Genomic DNA, 21,346 nt, shown 5'->3' with positions numbered 1-21,346 from the left:
CTGAGATAAGAGCATTAAAAAACAAGCACAACAAAGCTTCATGGCAATATTTTCCTGTCATCTATTCGTCTTGTAGTGAGGTCCTTCCTCGCAAGGTTGTCGTCTCGTCCAACTGTCAATTTACTTCAGCACTCACGAGGCCACTAAATAAACTTATTCTTTTTGTTCCCAATAATTACAACACAGGCATCAGAACAAAAGCGGCGTGTCATAAGTATAACAATTGCTGGGTTTCCGAAAAGTCGCTACAAATTGTGGCCCCCTTGCAAGCAGCTCGTTGCGACAGTCTGTGGCGGGGCGACAGTCAACAATCGCGAAGCGAGCGGGCGGCACTCTACCATACGAGGCAACGGCGCTGCGGGTTCATATACGTGTCCCGGGCGCAGCGGAAAGCGCTGGCAAAAGAAGGAAAGTTCCTCAGAGGCACGTTGCACAGAAGCCGGTTGTCGAGCGAGTCCTCGTTCGAGCACTGCGAGAGGCAGAAGCTCACGAAGAACAGCTGCTCGGCGTCCAGGTTGCGCGCTCCGCTCAGCACGGTGCGCCGAGAGCCGGCTACAGCGCTGCGGTACGCTGCATGCAGCGGCGCGAGTGTCCAGGACGCGACGAACACCGCCGACTGGTCCACGCCATCCGCGGCGCCGTAGCGCCCTGCACAGGACAGAGAGAGGAAACGCTGAACGAAATTCACAGCTTGTATAAATGTCGTCTAAATATCCGGTTTAAACTTGAAACACGTAGGAATGTAAACTACATACGTGACCTTGCTGAATTACATGCCCGAGAAGCCTGCTACACGACAAGGTATGCGGAGACTTGGGTGGTGCCGACTCCTCGAATAAATTCAGGTAGAGAACGCCTGCAATTCACTCTTCCTTCCCTGTTAAATACATACGCGTATAAAAATTTTCACCTCTTTAGTTCGTCAAAAAAATCTTTGCGTGCTATGTACGTTGACATGTAGAATATGTTTATTCTTTTTATTTGCTATCGATCTGTGTTTGTCGAGTGTGAATGTCGATTCAATACTGTATAATGCTTCTTCACTTTATTTTGTAGTTTCATTATTGTATACCTGTTATTACGTTAACCAACTGCCTTTGTTTTATAAGGCTTGCTGTCAAGCCGCTGCCAAGCTAAAAGGGGCTGCGGCTTTGGCAAGCGGTATCTTACAGCTTTTTCTGCGCCTTCGCTGTCTGTGCCTTTTCAAGGCAGAAATAAATACGATCTGATTTGATTTGAAATGGTGTGGCGGATACATAGGTAGGCGGAAAGAAGGCTGAAAATGAGGCGCCCGCACTGTATGCGCGTGACCGCTACTCCTTCGCTCCGACCGTCGCCTTCTGCTTCGGACGGAGGCAGGAAAAGGGTGTCGTTACAATGCCTTGTCCTTCATAACTGAACAAAACTGAGCTGCCGCGTTTAAATGCGAAACGAGAGAAGTAAGAAGCGTAGTCACCTGCAAAGAGCACACGTGGCGCGAAATGTGTCTTGCCCGATTTTTTTTCATGCGGTGCCAAACTCTGCGAGCCCCATTCTCTTCCATCTCTCAACAGTAGACATCCGATGAAGTATCGGCTTTCCGTCTCCACTGAGGCAGCAGGAATGTATAAGCACGCGCGCGCAGGACAGATCGATCATTGGGTTCCGTTTCGAGGAAGCAGCCACATATTTCACCTTGGAACGTGCCATTGACAGAGACGCGTGCAGCTTATTCTACTCTGTTGTCATATTTATGCTGTAATGAGGTCTTACGCCAGGACAAGTGTAGTCACTAGATGTATCTGAGCGCTCTCAGGATACGAAACGTTCAAGTTCTGTTCTTACTGCGGCATAAAGAAAACGTTGCATTTATTGGACAGTGCTGTGAATGCCTGCTTTGTGGATTGTGATGCTGAACTAGGTCGTGTATCTGAGAAACCTGCATTTTGAACATGGCTGCCCACAGCTGTTGGATACGTTACTTAAAGGAGTATAGACGCCTAATTTTATTGCACGTTTCCTTCTTCCAAATGATGCGTTAGGCATTAGGATACACGGATCACCGTGTGATATTCATCTATGAACGCTAAATAATTTATAATTGAATTTCTTCTCTCATAGTGTTTCTGTTTCATAAACCGAGCGATGGCTGTGACGTGCAGTTGAATTTTAGGTTACGTGAGGCACGGGAAAACTGCAATATAAACGCTAATGCGTAGCTTTAACTCACTACAGCACTGAAACCAGCCTGCTTCAAGAGCTAGAATTACAACAAACGACGCATCAGCAATTACATTGCCGTTTTTGTGCCTCGTGGCCTAAAGTTCACTTACACATCACAGCCATCGCTCAGTTGATAAAAGAATAAAATAATAATACTTAATTTTCTCTTTGTTACAAGAAAAGGAGCAGCCGCTAAAAATCTGCTTTGAAGAACAGCTTGACGGCTGCCCCCGTATATGACGGCATTTTGAGAGCAGACGACAAATCACGCTTGCATAAATGAATAACTAATGAACGGAATTGTAACTGAAGTACATAAAGACAGGAAGTTAAGTCCGGGAAAATACATGAAAATAATACAGAGAAACACGCCGCAAGAGGGAACAGTGTTCGCTTAGAAATATATATTCAAAAAACATTTCACGGAGTAATTTAAAAGGAGGAAGTGCTAAATCTTTACCTCTATTAGGTGTGTATAGATTTAATACGGTCGCAAAAGCGTTAGTTATAAAAATATGTCATTTTAACAATTTTTAGCTGCTTAACTATTTGTCCTGTATACGCGCAAGGTGAAATCAGGCTTTAGAAATCAATCTGATTGCCCTTTTTTGAAGCAGTAGTAACTATGTGATGTTTTCTGTTGTTGTTGCCCATACTAATGAGCAGTAGTTCAGAACAGACGAAAAGAGTGGACTATTAAGCAGAATGTTAATGGAAAGTGGAAATACTGAGCAGTGTCGGCGTACGGAACCGGTTCTGCGTGATAGTTTGTGTACTAAATATTCCATGTGATCATCCCATGTCATGTGCTATGAAAAATACAGGCCTAATGTTTTCTCAGAAGGAGCAATTTCTGCGAAAATGCTTGCATACTTGCCTCAGCGATGAAACCAAAACAGCTTGAAGATGAAATTTTATTATAAATTATTTAGCTGCCGTAGGCGAATGCCATGGGGTGCTCCTTATACACGAATGTCTAACGCATCGTTTGCAAAAAGAAAACACAGAAGCAAAAATTTATTGTCAATAGTCCTTTAACTACCCTAAGCCTTTGTACTGAGCTTAGGCGCGAATGACGTGATGCTGGTTTCATACCTTCGGGATCCATCGTCGAAGGGCCTGATAGGTTATACTGCTTAGTGATTTCAACGAAGAAAACAGCTTGAAAAAGACAAGGACCAGAGAAAGGCACACAGTAGCGTCTTGACTTCGACACGTCTTAAAGACAAGTCCAGATCAGCACGGCGTTTCATGCTTGCCTCAGTGAAATGGGATAAACCGCGACGCGCCTCCTTTGAGGGGCGTTTGCCGCTTCGTGCATGCTTGAGTTGCGTCCAAACAGAAGAGCGACTCCTGTAGCGAGAGTTCATATAGAAACATCGGACAGGAGAAGTCTGTTTAACAGGAATATCCCCCACGCAGCGGGAAAAGAAGTCGCATGGATGGCACATGCAGGCACTTGCACCCTGCAGCTAACTGCGCATCCCTCAAAGATGTGCAATTCGTTAGCATTGGCAGAGCGGGCCAAGCACAGGTGTTTCTTGGGACAGCTTCCCATACGGCGCTCCAGCACAATTTTCCTCCTGTTGTAAGGCCCGCCTTGTGGCGCAACCGCTCGCTATAAACTCTGCTTGAGGCTGCAGCCCTGACCCAACTCATGCCCAGCTCAGAGACGGTGCGCATGCAGACACGAAAATGATAAATCAGAATCCTCCTGGCCGCATGCAGCTTTGCGTCCGAAAGCTGCGGAACGTTTTCAAACTTCATGAATGGCGGGAAAAGAATCGCAATGTCCGCAACAGCCGGGGAATCACTCTGCCAGTTGCACCGGCACAGCGATTTTTTAGGGCTTTTGTCCGCGCCCCTAAGCATCTCCCGCGATGCTTGAATAAGCCGATGCGATTTGAACTATAGTAACAAAGGCCAGCAAGGTGCGGGACAATGCTCAAGTCGGAGCGAGAACGATATTAGTGCATCGCTGGCGCACGTATACCCGTATACAGCATATACGCGTATACAGCCGCAAGCTTGCCTGGTGCTCCCACTCGAGCTGGTCCCTGGTACGTGTGGAACATGGACACGAGGCAATCCAGGCGGCGCCGGTAGAGCGACAGTGTGGCGCCACGTAGCCACGGGTGGTGCTCCCAGTAGAGAGCTCCGGCCATTGCTGCGGTCAGCGTGCGTGCCAGGCCGCCGTAGTTGGCAGCCGGCACGAGCTCCGACGAGTACATGGGGAAGCTGGTGGCGCCCACGGGCACCGCGAGCGCGTTGTTGCCCACGTCGTAGACCGGCGCAGCGCCCAGCGATGGGAAGCGGTACACCTGCGCGCATCGCGGCCGGCTCGACGCTCTTCCCCGGGGCACGTATGCCATTATCAGCCCGTCCCGGGTCCATTACCAAAACCGGGGTGTGCAGTCTTCACCGCAATTAAAGCACTCGTGATGCCGCGCTCCTTTCGTGTTTTAATACACAGAAGTCTACAGCAGCTGCGCAGGAATTATCACTACTCTGGAGTGCGGCAGGGGCCGGACCACGCGGGTCGCCGCCATTTTCAATCACAAGGGCGATAAGCTATTTGTTTGTAGCGGCCAATGCTCCGTAAACAGCGCAGTTCTAATCATAAACAGCGTCTGGTTCCCTAAGTACGAGAGCAGAGCATGGTACTGCACTTTAGCAAAGTGTTCATCAGTAAGGGTAATACGAACACACTGTTAGTTTAGTGACGTCAAACTTAAATCACTTATTACTGAGGACTGTGTCGTTATGCTGCAAACATTGCTGAACTATCTTGCCACATGAATTGTCGCTTTCATTGTTGTAGCAACCAAACGAAACGCATAGTGAGCAATTAAAGGTGCTCTGATTGGTGAAGCTCTATAGATTGGCCCCATCTGCATGACGACACAAATTAACCCCACTCATTGGCCTAATAGACTCTTTTTTTTCAGGCAACAGACCACGTGCTGCTTCGTTTCCTCTAGCCCTGGCATGAATCGAAGAAAGCTAGGCTTCTGCCCGGTACTAACCTGCTAACCAGCAGATGGCATGATGTACTCCTGTCGCAAGGTCGCGGCGTAAAATGCGAATCTATAACTCAGTCAGCAGCAACGCGAAAGGTAGAAATGGAAGCGTTCCTGCTGCCGGCGACATGAGAAAGAGACAGTACCGCTGAATTACGAAAATTCAAGCAGGAAAAACTTCCCCATTGGACAAAACAGGACATCAGTGCTTTGAGGCTGCTGATATCCTGTCGAGGAACGGACGGTTATCGACTTAGCTTTGCCAAATGATTCGTCGAATTAACAATATTTCATTCAAGTACTTTACAGTGCTTGTCATACAAGTGTGCAGGGCTTTGTGTATTAACTGCTTGCTGCGATTTTTGACTTCCTTCAACGACAAGCATCGTCTCGCCGCGGATTACTGGCGAGGCTGCGTTAATCTCACAATGCTTCATTGTGCGACCAGGGCTTATGCCGCGTCTTCCAGCCGCCGAGAATGTATATGCATATAACAGCGCGAGCAATGTTCCAAGTAAGACACGATCCGGGACGTCTCATTACTGTTAGTCCAGTCTCTACACCTTGCGAATGATTAACTGGGCCAGCGGCCATTCCGTCATGAAACAATGAAAAAAAAAGCAGCTCAAAGATTCGTCTACCAACGACGCAAATGCAGCAGCAGCGCGCGATAAAAGGTACCTCCTTATCATATTTGCACAGTTAGATCGATCGATGCGTGGCCTTGGCGCTCTGGGCCGCGCAGACCACAGCGGACGTTCGGATTGTTCATGCTCCAGTATCTCTGCGGGCGGCTTGTGTGAACGCTTGCACAAACGCATGACCAGAGGACAGCCAGAAGAACAGCCACCGCTTGGAAGCGCCGACCCAAATGATAAATTCAGCGAAGCGTGCGTGCGGCTCGCTGGTTGACGTACGCTTTCTTTTTTCACGCTTGTGACGAATTTGACGCTGGGATGGAAAGAAGCGATGCGAAAATAATACAATCTGCGCCCTTTCCGCTTCACCTGAGTACTGTGCAGTCTGCCAAACAAAAAAAAAGAAATATTAAAACGACACCGGTGAAGCGTTCTCTCTTTGAAAGAAAACTAAGGAACGAACTGAACCGACGTCAGATTGTTTTATGAAACTAAGCGAAAAAAATAAGCTTATCTCAGCAAGTGCACTGACATCTAAATAATAGCTATTAAATAATTGAATCCGATGCCTTCCGGAATAGCCTATTCGGCATTTTTGTTTTTGCATCTTCATCTTGTCATCTTATAGTTCCAGCGAATCCATAAAAGCGTGAGAAAAAACCAATAGTACCTATTCGTTCTTGACTTGTTGCTTGAGGTTTGGTTTCATTTATTTCGCGTGGTATTATTTTCGCCAACATGTCTTACGAAGTGTCGTTTTCTATCCAATATTTAAAAAGCTTTCGTGAAGCGGTGGGAAGTTTTAGCTGGTTGCGGCCAGATCTGCGGACGAGCGCGAACAAGTCGGATTGCTGCCTCACCTGTGGTATAATCGACACGGTGACGTTTCGCAAGGCCGCACGGGTCAGCACCCAGTTGTCCAGAAACACGGGCATCCGCAAGTCGGGCACGTCTCCGAATAGCCTGTTCACGTCACGTTCGCCCCGCATGCCTTCGGGCCAGAACAGCACCTGGACCCCGCAGTTCAGAGTATGAGGCTCTATTTTGCGTGGACACTGTGTTTCATCGAGTACACCGGGCTTTGTGATGAGGGCATAGTGCCTGAGAGGCGCCCAGCTCAAAAGTAATACGCAATGTGTCTCAACCTGGCCGCCTCGTGCCTCTACTCCACTGCAAGAGGTAGCGAGAATGGCGCATAGATGCTGTCGCCTCGCGATTGTAGCTTCCAGTCCACTGCGAGCAGGCCGTAAGACGGAGTGCAGGCAAACAAGTTGGACGCCGGTGCGGACAAGTTCTTCAGCCAAGCCTCCAGGTAAGCGATGTGGGGGCAATGCCAGAGAAGATCTGCAGTACTGTCAAGAGGCCTACCGGAGTGAACGCAGGACAGGCGACCCTCTCGATGCTGTGTGCAGTGGGCAAGTTTGGGTATGAGGAAGGAGTGTATACATTATAGCCACGCTAGGTGTCCCCAGCGCGCGTCAGGGGACAAGGCATTGCTGGCAGTCAGCGATCGAGAACGGCAAGGGTATCGGAGGAGACAGTGCTTTTATATATTGTCGTAGCTGGAAAGAGTCCGTTTCAAGGAAATCCTCAGATGAGGGTGAGAATGTTTGGAACAACAACAAAAAAAGCAGGACGAAGAAACGCAGACATTCACAAGAGTTACTACCAGCTGTTTTATTCGTGTCAGAGACAGTGCGTATACCCAAAGATCCATGTCTCCTTATTTAACAGTCCATTACGATACACAAGAAACTCCGCCCTCACCGATTTAAATCTTCCCCATACTAAAAATGTATATTGTAGTTCCCGGTGGGGCGTGTAGGCGATCCTTCGTTACACCTGTATTCGGCAGTGTGCGGTTTCTTGAGTCATTCTTGCTCATAATGCGGCTGCGTGACATGTATTTGGCTTTTGTTTGTGTTGTATCTTTTCTGCGCATGCACGATATTTCGGTATATATGTACGCACTGTAGCTGATCAGAATAAAACAGCTGGTATTAGCACCTGTGAATGTCCGCTGACCTGTCTTTTTATTGCGCTAAGTTGTTCTGGACACGCACAACCAACTCGCCCAACAGCAGCTTTACACGAGGGTGTGAACTCTCAGCGCGATACATGCGGTCGTCAGTCGGCTGCGGAAGGGTTTTGCGAAAAAGTGTGCTGCACGCCGCTTGGCTGTAAGTGCAAAAGTAGATGAGGTATTGACCGCGAGATCGAGCGGGGTCGCTACCTAGGCAGCAGTGTGTACATGTGCGCGTACTGTACACAACCCTGGAGACTGTTTGTTTTGAGTTTTCAGCGCGTTCCCATTTACTTGACTGCCTCCCACGAAAGAATGCGAACACGCTATCATCCTAGGCTGCAATGAAAGCAACAATTGTCCATTATAGAGTGTGTCATGCTGAATCGACATCCTCTGTCTATCCACACAACGACGATGGCGTGAGGAAAAGAAAAGGCCGCTGCCGTCCTACGGCTGAATGCACCGCCCAGCGAATGTATAACCTCGTCAGTTATGTTTGGGATCCGATATTTACTGGCACATAAGTCGGCTTGAAGGCTGCTACAGACAGACTGCAATTTGAACGGGCTATTTTGTGGCCTCCATATGCAAGATCAAGGTGGTTGAATATTTTCTTCTCGCTACGTTAATCGATTTTGAAAGCTTCTGTCAGCAAAAAATGAAACGCGAATCACAAATTAATAGCAGAGGGCATGTTTTCTTTGGCAGAAAACCCTCCGTAAATTTCGAAGCTAACCGACGCTGCGTACGTTTCCGCGAGCGCCGCCGGCTGCCGATCCACACTAGCGGAGCGACGGTGCCGCCGCCTGTATACTCCTGAAGCAGGGCAGAATGGTGGGCCTGTTGGTATGGCATGTTAAAGAAGAAATATACCAGCCAAAAACGAAGAGCACACAAGGAGAGAACAACACAGGACAACGGCTGGACTAACAACTCAATTCTTTATTGAGTACAGGCCGTCGGGAAATCTCTACGCATGCGTCAAGACAAGACAGACACTCAAGCATGGTCATTCAAGTAATCAAATTATTTTGTCGTCAGCGCTATCGATGGCGAACTGACGCAAGCATCACCATGTTTAGCTATCTGAAAGGCCTAAATGATTTCACGAGCTTTCCTTGTGAAGATGGCAATCTTGCTTTGCATTGCTGTAGATGTCTCGGCAAATGTTCCCCACGTTTCGCAGATCTCACCATTCTGGGCTATGGAAAAATACGGAAGGCTCGTGAAATCTTTGAGGACTTTCAAATAGCTAAACGTGGTGATGCTTGCGTAAGTTCACCATCGATAGCGCTGACGACAAAAGATTTTGATTATTTGAATGACCATGTTTGAGTGTCTGTCTTGCCTTGGCGCATGCGTAGAGATTACTCGGCGGTCTGTACACAATAAAGAATTCAGTTGTTAGTCGTGCCGTTGTCCTGTGTTGTTCTCTCCTTGTGTGTTCGTCTTTCTTTGGCTGGTATATTTCGTTTTTAACTGTATACTCCATCCCAGTAGTTCCTTGCAGCACTACTAGGGTAGCTACGATGAGTGCACAGGCGACGTTCTGACGCTACGGAATGTAGTGCCAGTATGAAATAAACAGACGGGTATATGGGATATCGTGCTTTAAAATGCGCATGCGCCGACATGTCTGTTTACGCCTCGAACAGACGACTAGACATGGAGGACCAAGTTTAACACTCGCTCATGATTGGCTGAGCAGGAGTCTGCCTTTGGTAGCGCTGCAAGTTAGTTACAGCGCGCCGCTGCTGCAATGAATGAAACCTTGGCGGTGTCCTGGCAAGGGCCACCGGTGTAGAACCGCTGAAGAGGACATACGTATCCGTGTAAAGAACGGTGCGACCAAGTGCCTTTCTGCGACCGGCTGGTCAATCGGGGACTCGTTGCGGGAGATAGGGAAGACCGATACACTTCTCACGCGCGCTCAAGGTGGTAGCAGAGTGCGCGGCTCGGAAGGTCGATTTCAAACCGATTCCCTTGTGCCTCAGGATTGAGTGAGGGAAGCGGAAGGGTGGAGGATACCTGAGGTGTTGGAAGCAAAACGTGGAACCTCCGTGCCCGTCTTCGCTACTTGGTGAAACAGTGTTTCTAGACGTGTGCCCGCACGGCGGATCATGACATCACGGTCACCAAAAGGGGCAGTGATAAAGACGATGCCTTGAATATAAGCATCTAACTGCACCGCAGACATCCAAGTGCTAAGCAAGACTCGGAACAAGATTATGTAAAACTGGGTTTACCCCTCTTACGTGAAAGGTGTCTTTAAAGGGACACTAAGGACATGTTGTATCGATAGACTGTCGCCTTACATACTCGGCGACAATTAGTAAGCTACAGCAACAAGGGCGGACGCACTTTGTCTGCTGCGGTTTGCTTCGCTCCGTCGCTGGTGTAGCTGACGCCATCCTCGAAAGCTCCTTGTAACCGGACAATTCGTTGCAATCAAAGAAACTGCTTTTTAATGTGTAGCTATATCGGAAATATGTTTTAGATAACGAGTATGTACTACCAGCGTAGCGCGCTCTAAGACGAGGCTTCTGACTGCCACAGGGGACTATATTCCGCTGTGTTTCAGCTCTGTAGCTTTGGCTGCGTTGCCGAGAAAAGTTGTCGTAAAGCATAATAACGAAGAGGCTGCTACCACTCAAAACTGAGTGTTTATAAGCTGGACAAAGAATGAAAGACAGGCGCCGCCACCATTGGTCGTTTTTGCAAGCAGACTGCGGTGACGCCAATCGCTGCTTACGCAGTCCTTTCAGTCGAGAATTTGAATCGAGCGGAGTGAAAAATTTTAAATCCAATTTCCTCGGCAATAAATTCGTCTTTTGCTGCCGGCAAAACATCAGCATAACCAGACGGAGTCATAGAATCGATTTTCACTGCGAATAAAAATTAAGTGGAGTTGTCCGCAGTGCCCCTTCAGATAGTAGAATCAAAGCCCTAATTTTTTTTTTTTGGGGGGGGGGGGTCGTTGAGTCAGCTAATGACATACCTTCGTTTCGTTTTAGTTTTTTTCTTTCGAGTTCAAGGCATAGTTTATAACCTTAGGAGCTACTCCTCACCCTGTGTTCGTCCCCCCGTGTATAGCTACTAGTGAGAACGGATGGCATCCAAAAATCACGAGAAACGGTGACGACCGCCGTTGATCTAGCGGTGACCTGAAGCTGATGACATTTTCACTGGCTAATTGCCTGGCGTGAATCCTGCGCTAAGTCGAGGAGCAAACGAAACTAGTACTCCACAATGAAACTCAGGGACGCAATATGCAAGGAGAGCGTACCTTCTTCATGCTACGCAAGATAAAGCTGGCATTCTCCTTGTAGTCGTGTGACAGGATGGAACTTTCGAAGATAATGCGCTCGAGGTTATCTTGAAGCTGCTTGACGAGGCCGGTTATGTCTTCGTGAAGCTCCGTGGTAACCTTCTGTGCCACGTACGGCGTTCCCATGCTGATAGTCATGAAGGACCACACGAAATCAAAGCAGTCTGTACGCAGGCTTTCGTCTGCCGCCTCGAATGCGAAATACTGCACCATGGCCAGGTCGCGGGACACATACTGGCCAAGTTGTCGGGCCACGCTCCAGCCGAAGCTCAAAGAAAGCACGTCCGCTGGCGCCAGCGTCGCTAAGTTCAAGATCTCGTATAAAAGATTCAAGTTATGCACTCTAACGATGTCGCCTGTCGTGTACTTTTCCTTGGTCCAGTAGGCTAGCCGGTTCAGAGAATCAGTCAGGTTCACGCCTCCGGGAAGGCCAGCGAAAGTCACGATACTGTCGCCGAGGAGGCCCAGAAGCGGGATGAGCCTTCGGTCGACCAGAGCATCAGCGGCTGCGATTGCTAAGATGGTGTCGTTCGTGCGGTTGGTAGGCAACCCGAAGGCGCGCAAGTAAGCCGAGAGGTACTGGTCGTACTGCACCGCGTGGTACATGGCGTGTTTCCGCTGGAGCCACTGGTCGAACTCCACCGTCTCGCCGAACACGAGAAGGGGCCGATGGCGAAGATCCCGGTTGAGGCTGTCCACTTGAAAGGCGCCCCACACGGGAATGCCCCAGTACAACGACATTTTGACCAGGAGGTCCAGCACAATGACGTGGGATGGAAGGGGCCACAGGAGGCCCACGTGGCGCATGAAGCGTATGAGCGGTTCGACCGGGCTCTGGCTCCTCTGAGCCACGTCCAGGCAGGTCTGCAGCAGCTTGGCTGCCTTGTGCCATGCCCGTTGGTTTTTGGTGGGAACGTCCATCCTCAGCAGCCGAGTGAACACGTCGCGCTGCACCTCCGTCCGTAAAACGTGCTGCGCAAGAACGAGCAGCTGTGCTTTGCGCATGTATACCCTGCGTGTGGTGAACTTCAGTAAGAAACAAGCGCGCCTTATGCAGAGCCCTGAACACTCTTTTGCTCTTTTGCTTTTCGAACGTGTATGATACTGCAGCCTCAGTTGAAACCGAGTAGGAGACGTGAGCATGGCATGCGGTTTCAAGAATATACTGCATAAAAAAGGGAGCTCACGCGACTTCGAGGTGATCATGTCACGTTAATGCGAATTATGCAGAGTGGGTCAATAACCGCGCGTCATCTCATTCATAGGGATTGTTTAAAAGGGCGAGGAGGAACGACTGCCCTCTAGCGAGAAATTCTTCGTAAGAAAACTACGTTGCCCCAAATTTTCTGCACAACGAATTCCAAAGAATGTTCGTTGTGTTGCGTTGGGTTGTGCAAATGGGCCCCTCCCCACCCCTTGACAGGACACGTGAACCATGACGCCACGAGTTGATCGATCAAGTCTATTAGCGTTACATAGGAAAACAGATCAAAGATGAATACCCAACAATTCTGGACAAAAGCATTTTTGAGCGGGAAACCATTTATGAACGCAGTTTTTTCATATAGTGTAAAATTTCACTATAACAGTCAATATATCCGCAGATCACCCAACGCAGTTTTATGTATTTCTTTCTATTAACGTTTTTTCTATCGTCGAAAGCGTTCCCCATTGGTTTTCTATGGCGGTCTTAACTGCTCGATGCGATCGATGGAAACACTTTAAAAGGAAGATTTTACTACATACCAGAAGAATGGATCATTACCTTCAATACTTCTATAACAGTGTCTTACAATTTTGCAATTTTCAAAATGTTTGTCCGGGAATGTTCGACATGACATGTTTGGTTTGGTTTATTGGATTTAACGTCCCAAAGCGACTCAGGCTGTGAGGGACACCGCAGTGGAAGGCTCCGGAAATTCACCATCTGGGGTTCTTTAACGTGCACTAACATCGCACAGTACACGGGCCTCTAGAATTTCACCTCCATGTAATTACACCACCGCTGCCAGGATCGAGCCCGCGTCATTCGGGTCAGCAGCCGAGCGCCACAAACACTGAGCCACCGTGGGGGCATAGAAATGACAAGTATTGGTGATTGCATGTCAAGAGGTGTTGAGAAGGCGGGATATGTGTAGATGGCTGCACGGTGGTAGTGAAGAGCCCTAAAGTATACTCGGCCCACAGTCCTTTTCAAACATTTGTGTTGCAACCTTCTCAGAATCTTAATTTCAAGTTTAGCGCGTACACTTGACCTCCTTTCGCTTGACTCTTGGCGTTTCGAGCTGCATGTTCAAAAACGCATTGAGAACTAGCTCCAATGGTCAGTTCAAAAACAATAGAATTCACGCTCACATGCACTCCCGCCCGCTCACACCCAGTCACCCGCAGGAGCTTATTCACACTCACGTATGCTTCCACTTCCATATCCTAACAATTCAGTGACTGTTGGCTTCGAATGTCATAAACAGCCCCTCATTTCCCTTTCCTTGCAGAGGCCTCGGTTCTGGCCGTCTTGATGCCATAGTTAGCATAAGAGGGTTCTCGCACAGCTTCCACCCTCACCGTTAGATCACTTTCCTCGTGACTCTCGCGGTGATAGACGTTTTTAGCCCACCGTAGACGTACTACCGGTGTACCGGACTCCTCCCGCGCACGTGCAGTGGCAGGCGTGCGGCCAGGCGGGGCCACTGCGCGTGCGCAGGGGGCGTCCGGTACACCGGTAGTACGTCTACGGTGGGCTAAAAACGTCTAATAATAGACGTTTTAGCATACCGGAGGCGTATACCGGTTTACCGGACACCTCTCGCGCATGCGCAGAGGCATTGTTGGGGTGAGGGGGAGCCACTGCGCATGCGCAGGAGGGGTCCGGTAAACCGGTATACGTCTCCGGTAGTACGTCTACGGTGTGCTAAAAACGTCTAATAATACAGGACATAGTACGTCCGCCGCTATGGACGAGGACGGCGCTGTTGAACTCTCTCAAGGTTAGGTTACACGCAGCATAAATACCCCCGAAAGTAGCCGATTGGACCGCCGCCGCCGTAGCTCGGTTGGTAGAGGCCTGTAAGCGAAATCGGAGGCCGTGGGTTGAAATCCCACCGGCAGAATTGTTTTTTTTCTGCTTTCTAATGAGTTATCTTTCAGCCATAAAGTGATTACACTATTAATTTTCCATTAAACTACACTGAAAGTTTTCAAGATTTTAAAGATAAAAACACTCCCATGTGCTTTCCTTGGCTCCAGTGACTGTTGGCTTCCTTGATTAGAAGTGACATGCTTGAAGCATCGACCAAAATTAGCTCGCGAAGCAGATTTCTTTTTCGCCTTCCTTCACTGTACGATTTTCCCCTCCTTGAAAAATGTCTCTGGCCGAAACAAGCCCACCCTTCGCCAAAATTTACAGCCCGCGGGATTTGCTTCTCGGCCGCGAAGTGTGGCTCTGTTTCACATCGCCAGCGCTCCGAATCTCTAGAGGGTGAGGGAAGCATGTCTTTCAGGGACCAAGGGTGCTACACTCTAAGCAGAAAGGAGTAAAACGGCTGTCACCTAGCTGAGGACGCTGGAGGACAGCTTACTCCCTTTTTACTCCCATATAGGTGTATTCGTGTTAAGAGTGCACAGAGCCCTGCGACGCGGCTGTTGTGTATTTTTGACAAAGGCTGTACACACTGGTCTAGAATGAAAGGATCCGGAAATGCCAGTTCAAGAGTCGTTAGTATGCGTCAGCTTGTATAGCTTGACCACCCGCCTCCCGCACTTAATCTGACATTATTAGAGGAATGCTTGGGAGGTTAGAGTCAAGCGTAGCGCCGACTTTGCTATATTTGAAATTTCTAAATTCCCTCAGGGCAATAGCCGGGCATCTCGACATGCATTTTTTTTAGTTGTCACGAATCAAGAGATTTTAATTCAGGTGCACTTTGAGAACGAAAGCAAGCACTGTAAATTCCTTGTCATGAAAGAACCCGTGTGAACAAATTAAACTTGCTTAAGTCGTGCTGCGTGCGTTTCTCTTTAGACTAATAAAGAACCACAGATCCGCTCGAATAAAACCTGCGGTTATAATACTTCATAGGACCACAGCGCTTGCAGACGAGGACACAGAGAGGACACAAACGCACAGCTGCGCTGTGTGTCCTCTCTGTGTCTTCGTCTGCACGCGCTGTGATTCCATAATGTCTGACAAGAACCAACTAGTCCAGCAACGTACCCTGCATAAGTTATAATCCTGTCTGCGGCCAATAGTACAGCTGCAGGTTTTACCGTCGTTATGATAAACTCGGACCCAACAATTCCGAACAAAAATATTGTTACGTGGCCGCCAGCCGAAAAATGAGGCGCGATGAACGATGGTAGAGATAATTTATTGGCCGCTGGCCTAGCGCGAGCGCTCTGTACCGCGCCACTGTCAACTTCGTCGTCTTCGTATAACAATAGTTTTGAACGGCAAAGAGTTTATGAACGCAGTTATCTCATATATTGTAAGATTTCACTATAACAATAAACATATCGGTATATTTACCGTCTGGAGGCGAGCATTTTTTGTGTGTGATTAATGTTTCTGCTATCGTCAAAAGCTATGGCAGCCTGAACTACTCTATGGAAGCGACGGAAAAACTTTAAAAGAAAGATTTTGCTACACATCGAAAGAATAGACCGTAACCTTCAATATTTCTACAAAGTTACCTTACAGTTTTCCGATATTCAAAATATTTGCCCAAGAATATTGAACATGACTGCTTATGATAAACGTGGGTTCAATTCTGGCCGCGGCGACCGTGTTTCGATCGAGGCTATATGCGATACACCCGAGTACTGTGCAGTTTGAGTACACGTTAAAGAACCCCAGTTAGTAAAAATGAATGCGGAGCCCTCCACCACTACGGCATCACTCGTGTAGCCCATGTCCCGCTTTGGGACGTTAAACACCACATACCGTGCCATACTACGAATTGCGAAGCATGAACGAGGGCCTAAACAGGCAAAGCAGAAAGGTGGGCGTAAAAAAATAATATGCAGATAACTGAAGCAATGTTCAGCAGTCTCGAAAGGCAACAGCAGTTTGTGATAGGCAGCGAAGCGTTGGAAGTGGTAAGGGAATACGCCTACTCAGGGCGGCTAGCGACCGCGGACCCGGACCACGAGAATGAAATAGCTAGAACAGGAAGAATATATAACGGCTGCATGTTACCGGTGTTTGCCTAGGGGGCAGAAACGTATAGCGAAAGGGTTGAGTTTAAAGACAACGCAGTGAGCTATGTGAATGGAAATGATAGGTGTAGCGTTAAGAGTTAGGAAGAGGCCAGAGTAGGTCGGGAAAGAAACGCTATAGTTAATGACATCCTAGTCAAAATCAAGAAGAAATGTGCAGAGCGTGTAATGCGAATGAAGGGCAACCAATGATCCTTTGGGTAACTTAATGAATTCTGAAAGAAGGCAAGCGCAGCAGGGGCGGCAGAAAGTCAGGTGGAAATATAAGCGAAGCAAATGAAAACAGCCTTTCTATAGGACCAGATGAGCACGTTGCCGTGTTGTACTTGATGAAGGCACTTTTTACTAACGGATAATAAATTAAGAGTGAAGCAAGGTGTCGTCCACTCGAGGACCTTGGAGGTAGTTAAGAAACTCATGGTTCACAAGCGCTTCTTGAGAGCTGAGGCTTGCTGTTACGCTGGCAGCTACAGGAGCAAAGAATGCGTCAGTTGATGCATTTAACCCCGCATTCGTAGGTGAACTCATTGACCCGTGTGTGGAACAGTGCGTGACCTTAGCCGTGTTGACCAAGTCAACAGCCTGTTCTGCAAGCTTCAGACAAGCGGGCTTCAGACAAAGAAGCAAACACACCAACAGCGGCAAAATGCGGAGAATGCCCACTGTAAGTGCTATCGCACTAAAAAGTTAATCCGCGTACGGACGGCCCGGCTTCCGCCCTATCAGCAACGCGGGTCCTATGGCATGGTTTCATGAACGGGATAGACTCTCTCAGAGGTGATCGCAGGTAGAGGAGCTGAAAGCTGTCACTGTGAAGGCGCTTGAAAAAAAAAGAGAAAAATTCCTCTGGACGAGACGACACTAGCCCAATTAGCAACCCGGGTCCTGTGCGCCCTGGTGCAGCCGGAACAGAAATCCACCGGCTGAGTACTCAAGCTCTGACACTTTTTTCCTTCGCGCATAGTCAAAACGAGTGATTCTGCTTAATGAGAGAAACATTTAAATGCACAGTCTCCTAAGGAACAGCACGCATGGCTGGGAAAGCACCTCAGCGCGTGCTTATCTGTGGCTTTCAGCCTATCGAAAATGTTGACGCATATTTTAAAAACAATAGCTTTGTGCGCGTTCGCAAATTGTTCAAGTCGAAACACGAGTGTGAAAAGCGGGAATATGTTTTCAGTATAGCGGGGCTTTCGGAAATTTTCGGAAAGCTTTCGGCCGAAATGAAAAGCCTTATGTAGGGTGTCATGTTGGAGCCGAGTCTCATTCTTTTACGGATCGCTTCTTTATAGCATGCACAATTCCGTGTCATGCTGGGCACAATCCTGCGAATTATTACGAGCGCCCAACAACAACCTGCAACGCCGAATGCCGGGGTTGGTGCCAAACCCGCGGCTGCACTAGCAGTGTTTGTGAACTGCCATGCACAAGCACGAATCTTGCAGGGATCTGCCTTGCGTATGACAGAAGCCGTCATTACGTTCAAAGTGGAGCACGAAGAAGTCCATGGAAGTGCAGTAGAGATCAAGATCTGGTTTGACAAGATAGCGAAACAGCGCCATTAAAAAGAACAATTGTAGGAAACATTTAAGATCCGCCTTAAGGGCACAATGTAATAGGTTAATTCTCATACATGCAGAAGGTCATTCTCTACTTTACATTCGTAGATCTACGAGTCTGCGATCTACGAATGGCATATATGGCTTATGGGGGTTGAACGTCCCAAAGCGACTCAGGCTATGAGGGACGCCGTAGTGAAGGTCTCCGGAAATTTCGACCACCTGGGGTTCTTTAACGTGCACTGACATCGCACAGTACACGGGCCTCTAGAATTTCGCCTCCATCGAAATTCGACCACCGCAGCCGAGACGCGGGTTGGATCCAGGCTGCGGCGGTCGAATCTCGAGGGAGGCGAAATTCTAGAGGTTCCTGTACTGTGCGATGTCAGTGCACGTTAAAGCACCCTGGGTGGTCGAAATTTCCGGAGACCTTCACTACGGCGTCCCTCATAGCCTGAGTCGCTTTGGGACGTTCAACCCCCATATGCCATAAGCAATTCATACATCCGTGGGAGTACTCATACCCCTCCTGGCGCAGTGGTGCAAGCGGTTAGGCGATGGGCCACTGCCCTCCGATCGCAGGTGCTCCCAGCGGTGGGCCTTGTGCGACCCAGGTTGCTTTTCCGACCAATTGCCATTAATTTAACCGCCACCTGCCACAGTGGGCAGGTTAAGATGACGCCGCAAGGTCAAGTGACCTAGGTGGTCCACCTACCTCCTAGGCTGCACTCTGAGGACCACCTGCCAGAACCTTGCCCGTGATTTTTCGCTCACAACACCGACACCGGATTTTTTGGTGAACTGGGCCCTTAACGCTATCGCGCTAATAATGGTTTTGCAATGTTTTCTCCAAGTCGGCTCCTACTTGTCCTTAAAGCGGTAAAATTTGATTTGTGACCGCTTTCCGGCGGCATTCCTGCAGCTGTTTTGACAAACATACACTCAGCAATAAATAATGTTGCATGGTTCGCTAGTGTTTTATGATAGTCGGATACAACTCGACAACGAAGCTGCATATGACTTTCAAATGAGGCCCTCTACCCAACGGCATCGACCGATTTTCATGACGCCGCGCTTAATCTGATTAATCCATAGTTATTCCCCCTTCATCTGCCACCCCCTGCGATTTCATGCAAGCAGCTCCAAAGGGATCGGTCAGTGGTGAGAGGGTGTATGGTTTAAGGGGGTTTAATCTCCCAAAGCAGCTCAGGCTATGAGAGACGCCGTAGTGAAGGGCTGCGGAAATTTCGACCACCTGAAGCGGATTAACTTTTTAGTGCGATAGCACTTATAGTGGGAATTCCCCGCATTTTGCCGCTGTTGGTCTGAAGCTTGCAGAACAGGCTCGTGTTGACTGGGTCAGCACTACTAAGGTCACGCACTATTCCATACACGGGTCAATGAGTTCATCTACGAATGCGGGATTAAATGCATCGACGTGCACTGACATCGCACAGTACACGGGCCTCTAGCATTTCGCCTCCATCGAAATTAGACCTCCGCGGCCGGGATCGAACCCGCGTCTTTCGGGTCAGCAGCCGAGCGCCATAACCACTGAGCCACCGCGACGACTGTGGGGAGAGGGGGAGAATCTGTCGGCGCCATTGGCTGGAGAGGCTCCTTTGATGAGCATTTGATTTGTACAGTGAGGTGTACAAGCCAGCTTTCTTCCTGCGCGAAGACACCTTCCGGCAGAAGAAGCTAGGCTGGACAGTCTTCCTTCCAAGCAAAGATATGCCTCCTGCTTGAAGTGGATCAAACAAGGAGCAAAAAAAGGGGGGGGACAATGCCAGCCGGGCGCCCTACAACGGATGAGGAGACACCCCTCCACTTGGGAGCCGTGCAAGAAGACGTCGGCGGGGCTTCGCGCGGCTCGCGAAAAAAAAGAAAAAAAACTCGCTGGGGCCCTGAGGTTTCCGCAAAGAACGAGAAAAGCCGCGTTTCCAGCCGTCCCATACTTTTTTAACTGGCGAGTAAAAGTTGTTTAGTTTCCTGCAGTAGAGACGTTCTCTTTCGGTTCTCGGTATTTTTGAGTATCGAGCGTCGTTAAAATGTCCGGTACTCACCAAATGTATTTTTGATACAGATACTTCGATATTTGCATTTTTTTTCCAAGCGGTACCTGATGCAGATACAGAAATGTATCAAAAGATAGTAACGAAGATACACTTATTCGGTACTGCCCATGCCTGTTTTTGAGAGAGGCCTTTGTCCTGCAGTGGTGGACCTATAGGATTATGATGGTGACCATACCACTGCTTAAAGTTGCAACCACTGGCATGCCCACACACTGAAGTTCTTTTCAAGACGTGGTTCTACTCGCAGTCACCCTACAGGGCCGCCAGAGGTCCGCACACACCTGAACGGAGTCCTGGGCGCCAGACCACCGGGCGCACACGTAGTCGTAGAAGTCCTCGCACGGGCCGACGGCCGAAGCCGAGCTGTTGTGGAGGATGGCCGCGTAGCGGTCGCACTCGGGCGTGCCGCAGCGGCTGGCCTTTGTCTCTGCCGCGAGCCGCACGCAGACCCACACGAGAATGGCGAAACCGCACAGGGACGCGGCGCACAGCGCGACGCAGCGCTTGACGGCCGTCGCGCCGCGGCCGGCGTTGGTCTCGCCAACCTGCGTCGCCAGCTGGAGTCGAGTAGTCGCCTTCGGGAATGTGCTAAGAGCCGCGGCAAAGGCGTCTGTGTGGTTTCTGCTCTCAAGGAGGCGACGTTACAGCAAAATTAAGGTTTTCGTTGCTGGGTGTTAAATACACAATATGGACGCTTCGCAAAACCAAATGACGGCACAAAAGTTTACATGCTTCACGTATACCTTTCGGCCATCTCGAGCAGTTTCCATAGAGCACATGGTACCAGGTGGCGTACGTACGAGCAAGTAAAAAAAAAAGAATGGTCCTGAAGGGACGGTTTCGAGTGACCGCGCAGAGAAGGAATGAGAAAGCGTGGAGGGAAAATAGAGACTACAGACGGTGGTGGACACCAGCGGATATTTGTCGTCTCAGCATGCGTAGATTTTTAGCAATTTTATTTACGCCGATGGGAGGTAGGCACATACATTCGTTTGGCGAATAAATTGAGATTTTTCGCACGGATTATGTTTGCGTTCAGACAGCCGAAAAGCGAACGGTTATTTTAAGGGTCACAACCGCAATGAAACAGAGTGTGTGTCATGCCAAACAAGGCGAATTTTGATTATACTGCTGTTAATATTCTGTTGTTATTTTATTGTTCGTCGTTGGGTCCCTGAGGTGTGCTAGTAGATTAGTTGATTATTGGATTTTTACGTGCCGAAGCTACACTGAGGGCGGCGAGGCACTCCGTAGTGGAGGGCTCCGGATCGACCACAGGTC

The 21,346-nt window shown here is 48.9% G+C and overlaps 1 protein-coding gene across 1 annotated transcript; it reads right to left on the bottom strand.

Annotated features, from left to right (window-relative positions):
• Positions 1–334: 334 nt before the first annotated feature.
• LOC144128476 (neprilysin-1-like) lies at positions 335–20,819 on the bottom strand. The gene is made up of 6 exons (XM_077661943.1): positions 20,809–20,819; positions 20,347–20,686; positions 11,173–12,186; positions 6,721–6,870; positions 4,235–4,523; positions 335–648 (listed from the first exon to the last, which is right to left on the bottom strand). Exons 1-6 carry the CDS (start codon positions 20,817–20,819, stop codon positions 335–337), a joined length of 2,118 nt encoding a protein of 705 aa, XP_077518069.1.
• Positions 20,820–21,346: the final 527 nt, after the last annotated feature.

The sequence above is a fragment of the Amblyomma americanum genome, chromosome 1 (assembly GCF_052857255.1).
Source record: "Amblyomma americanum isolate KBUSLIRL-KWMA chromosome 1, ASM5285725v1, whole genome shotgun sequence".
NCBI lineage: Eukaryota > Metazoa > Arthropoda > Arachnida > Ixodida > Ixodidae > Amblyomma > Amblyomma americanum.
Note: the sequence above shows the minus strand (reverse complement) of the source record. Positions and strands in the feature narration are given on the sequence as shown.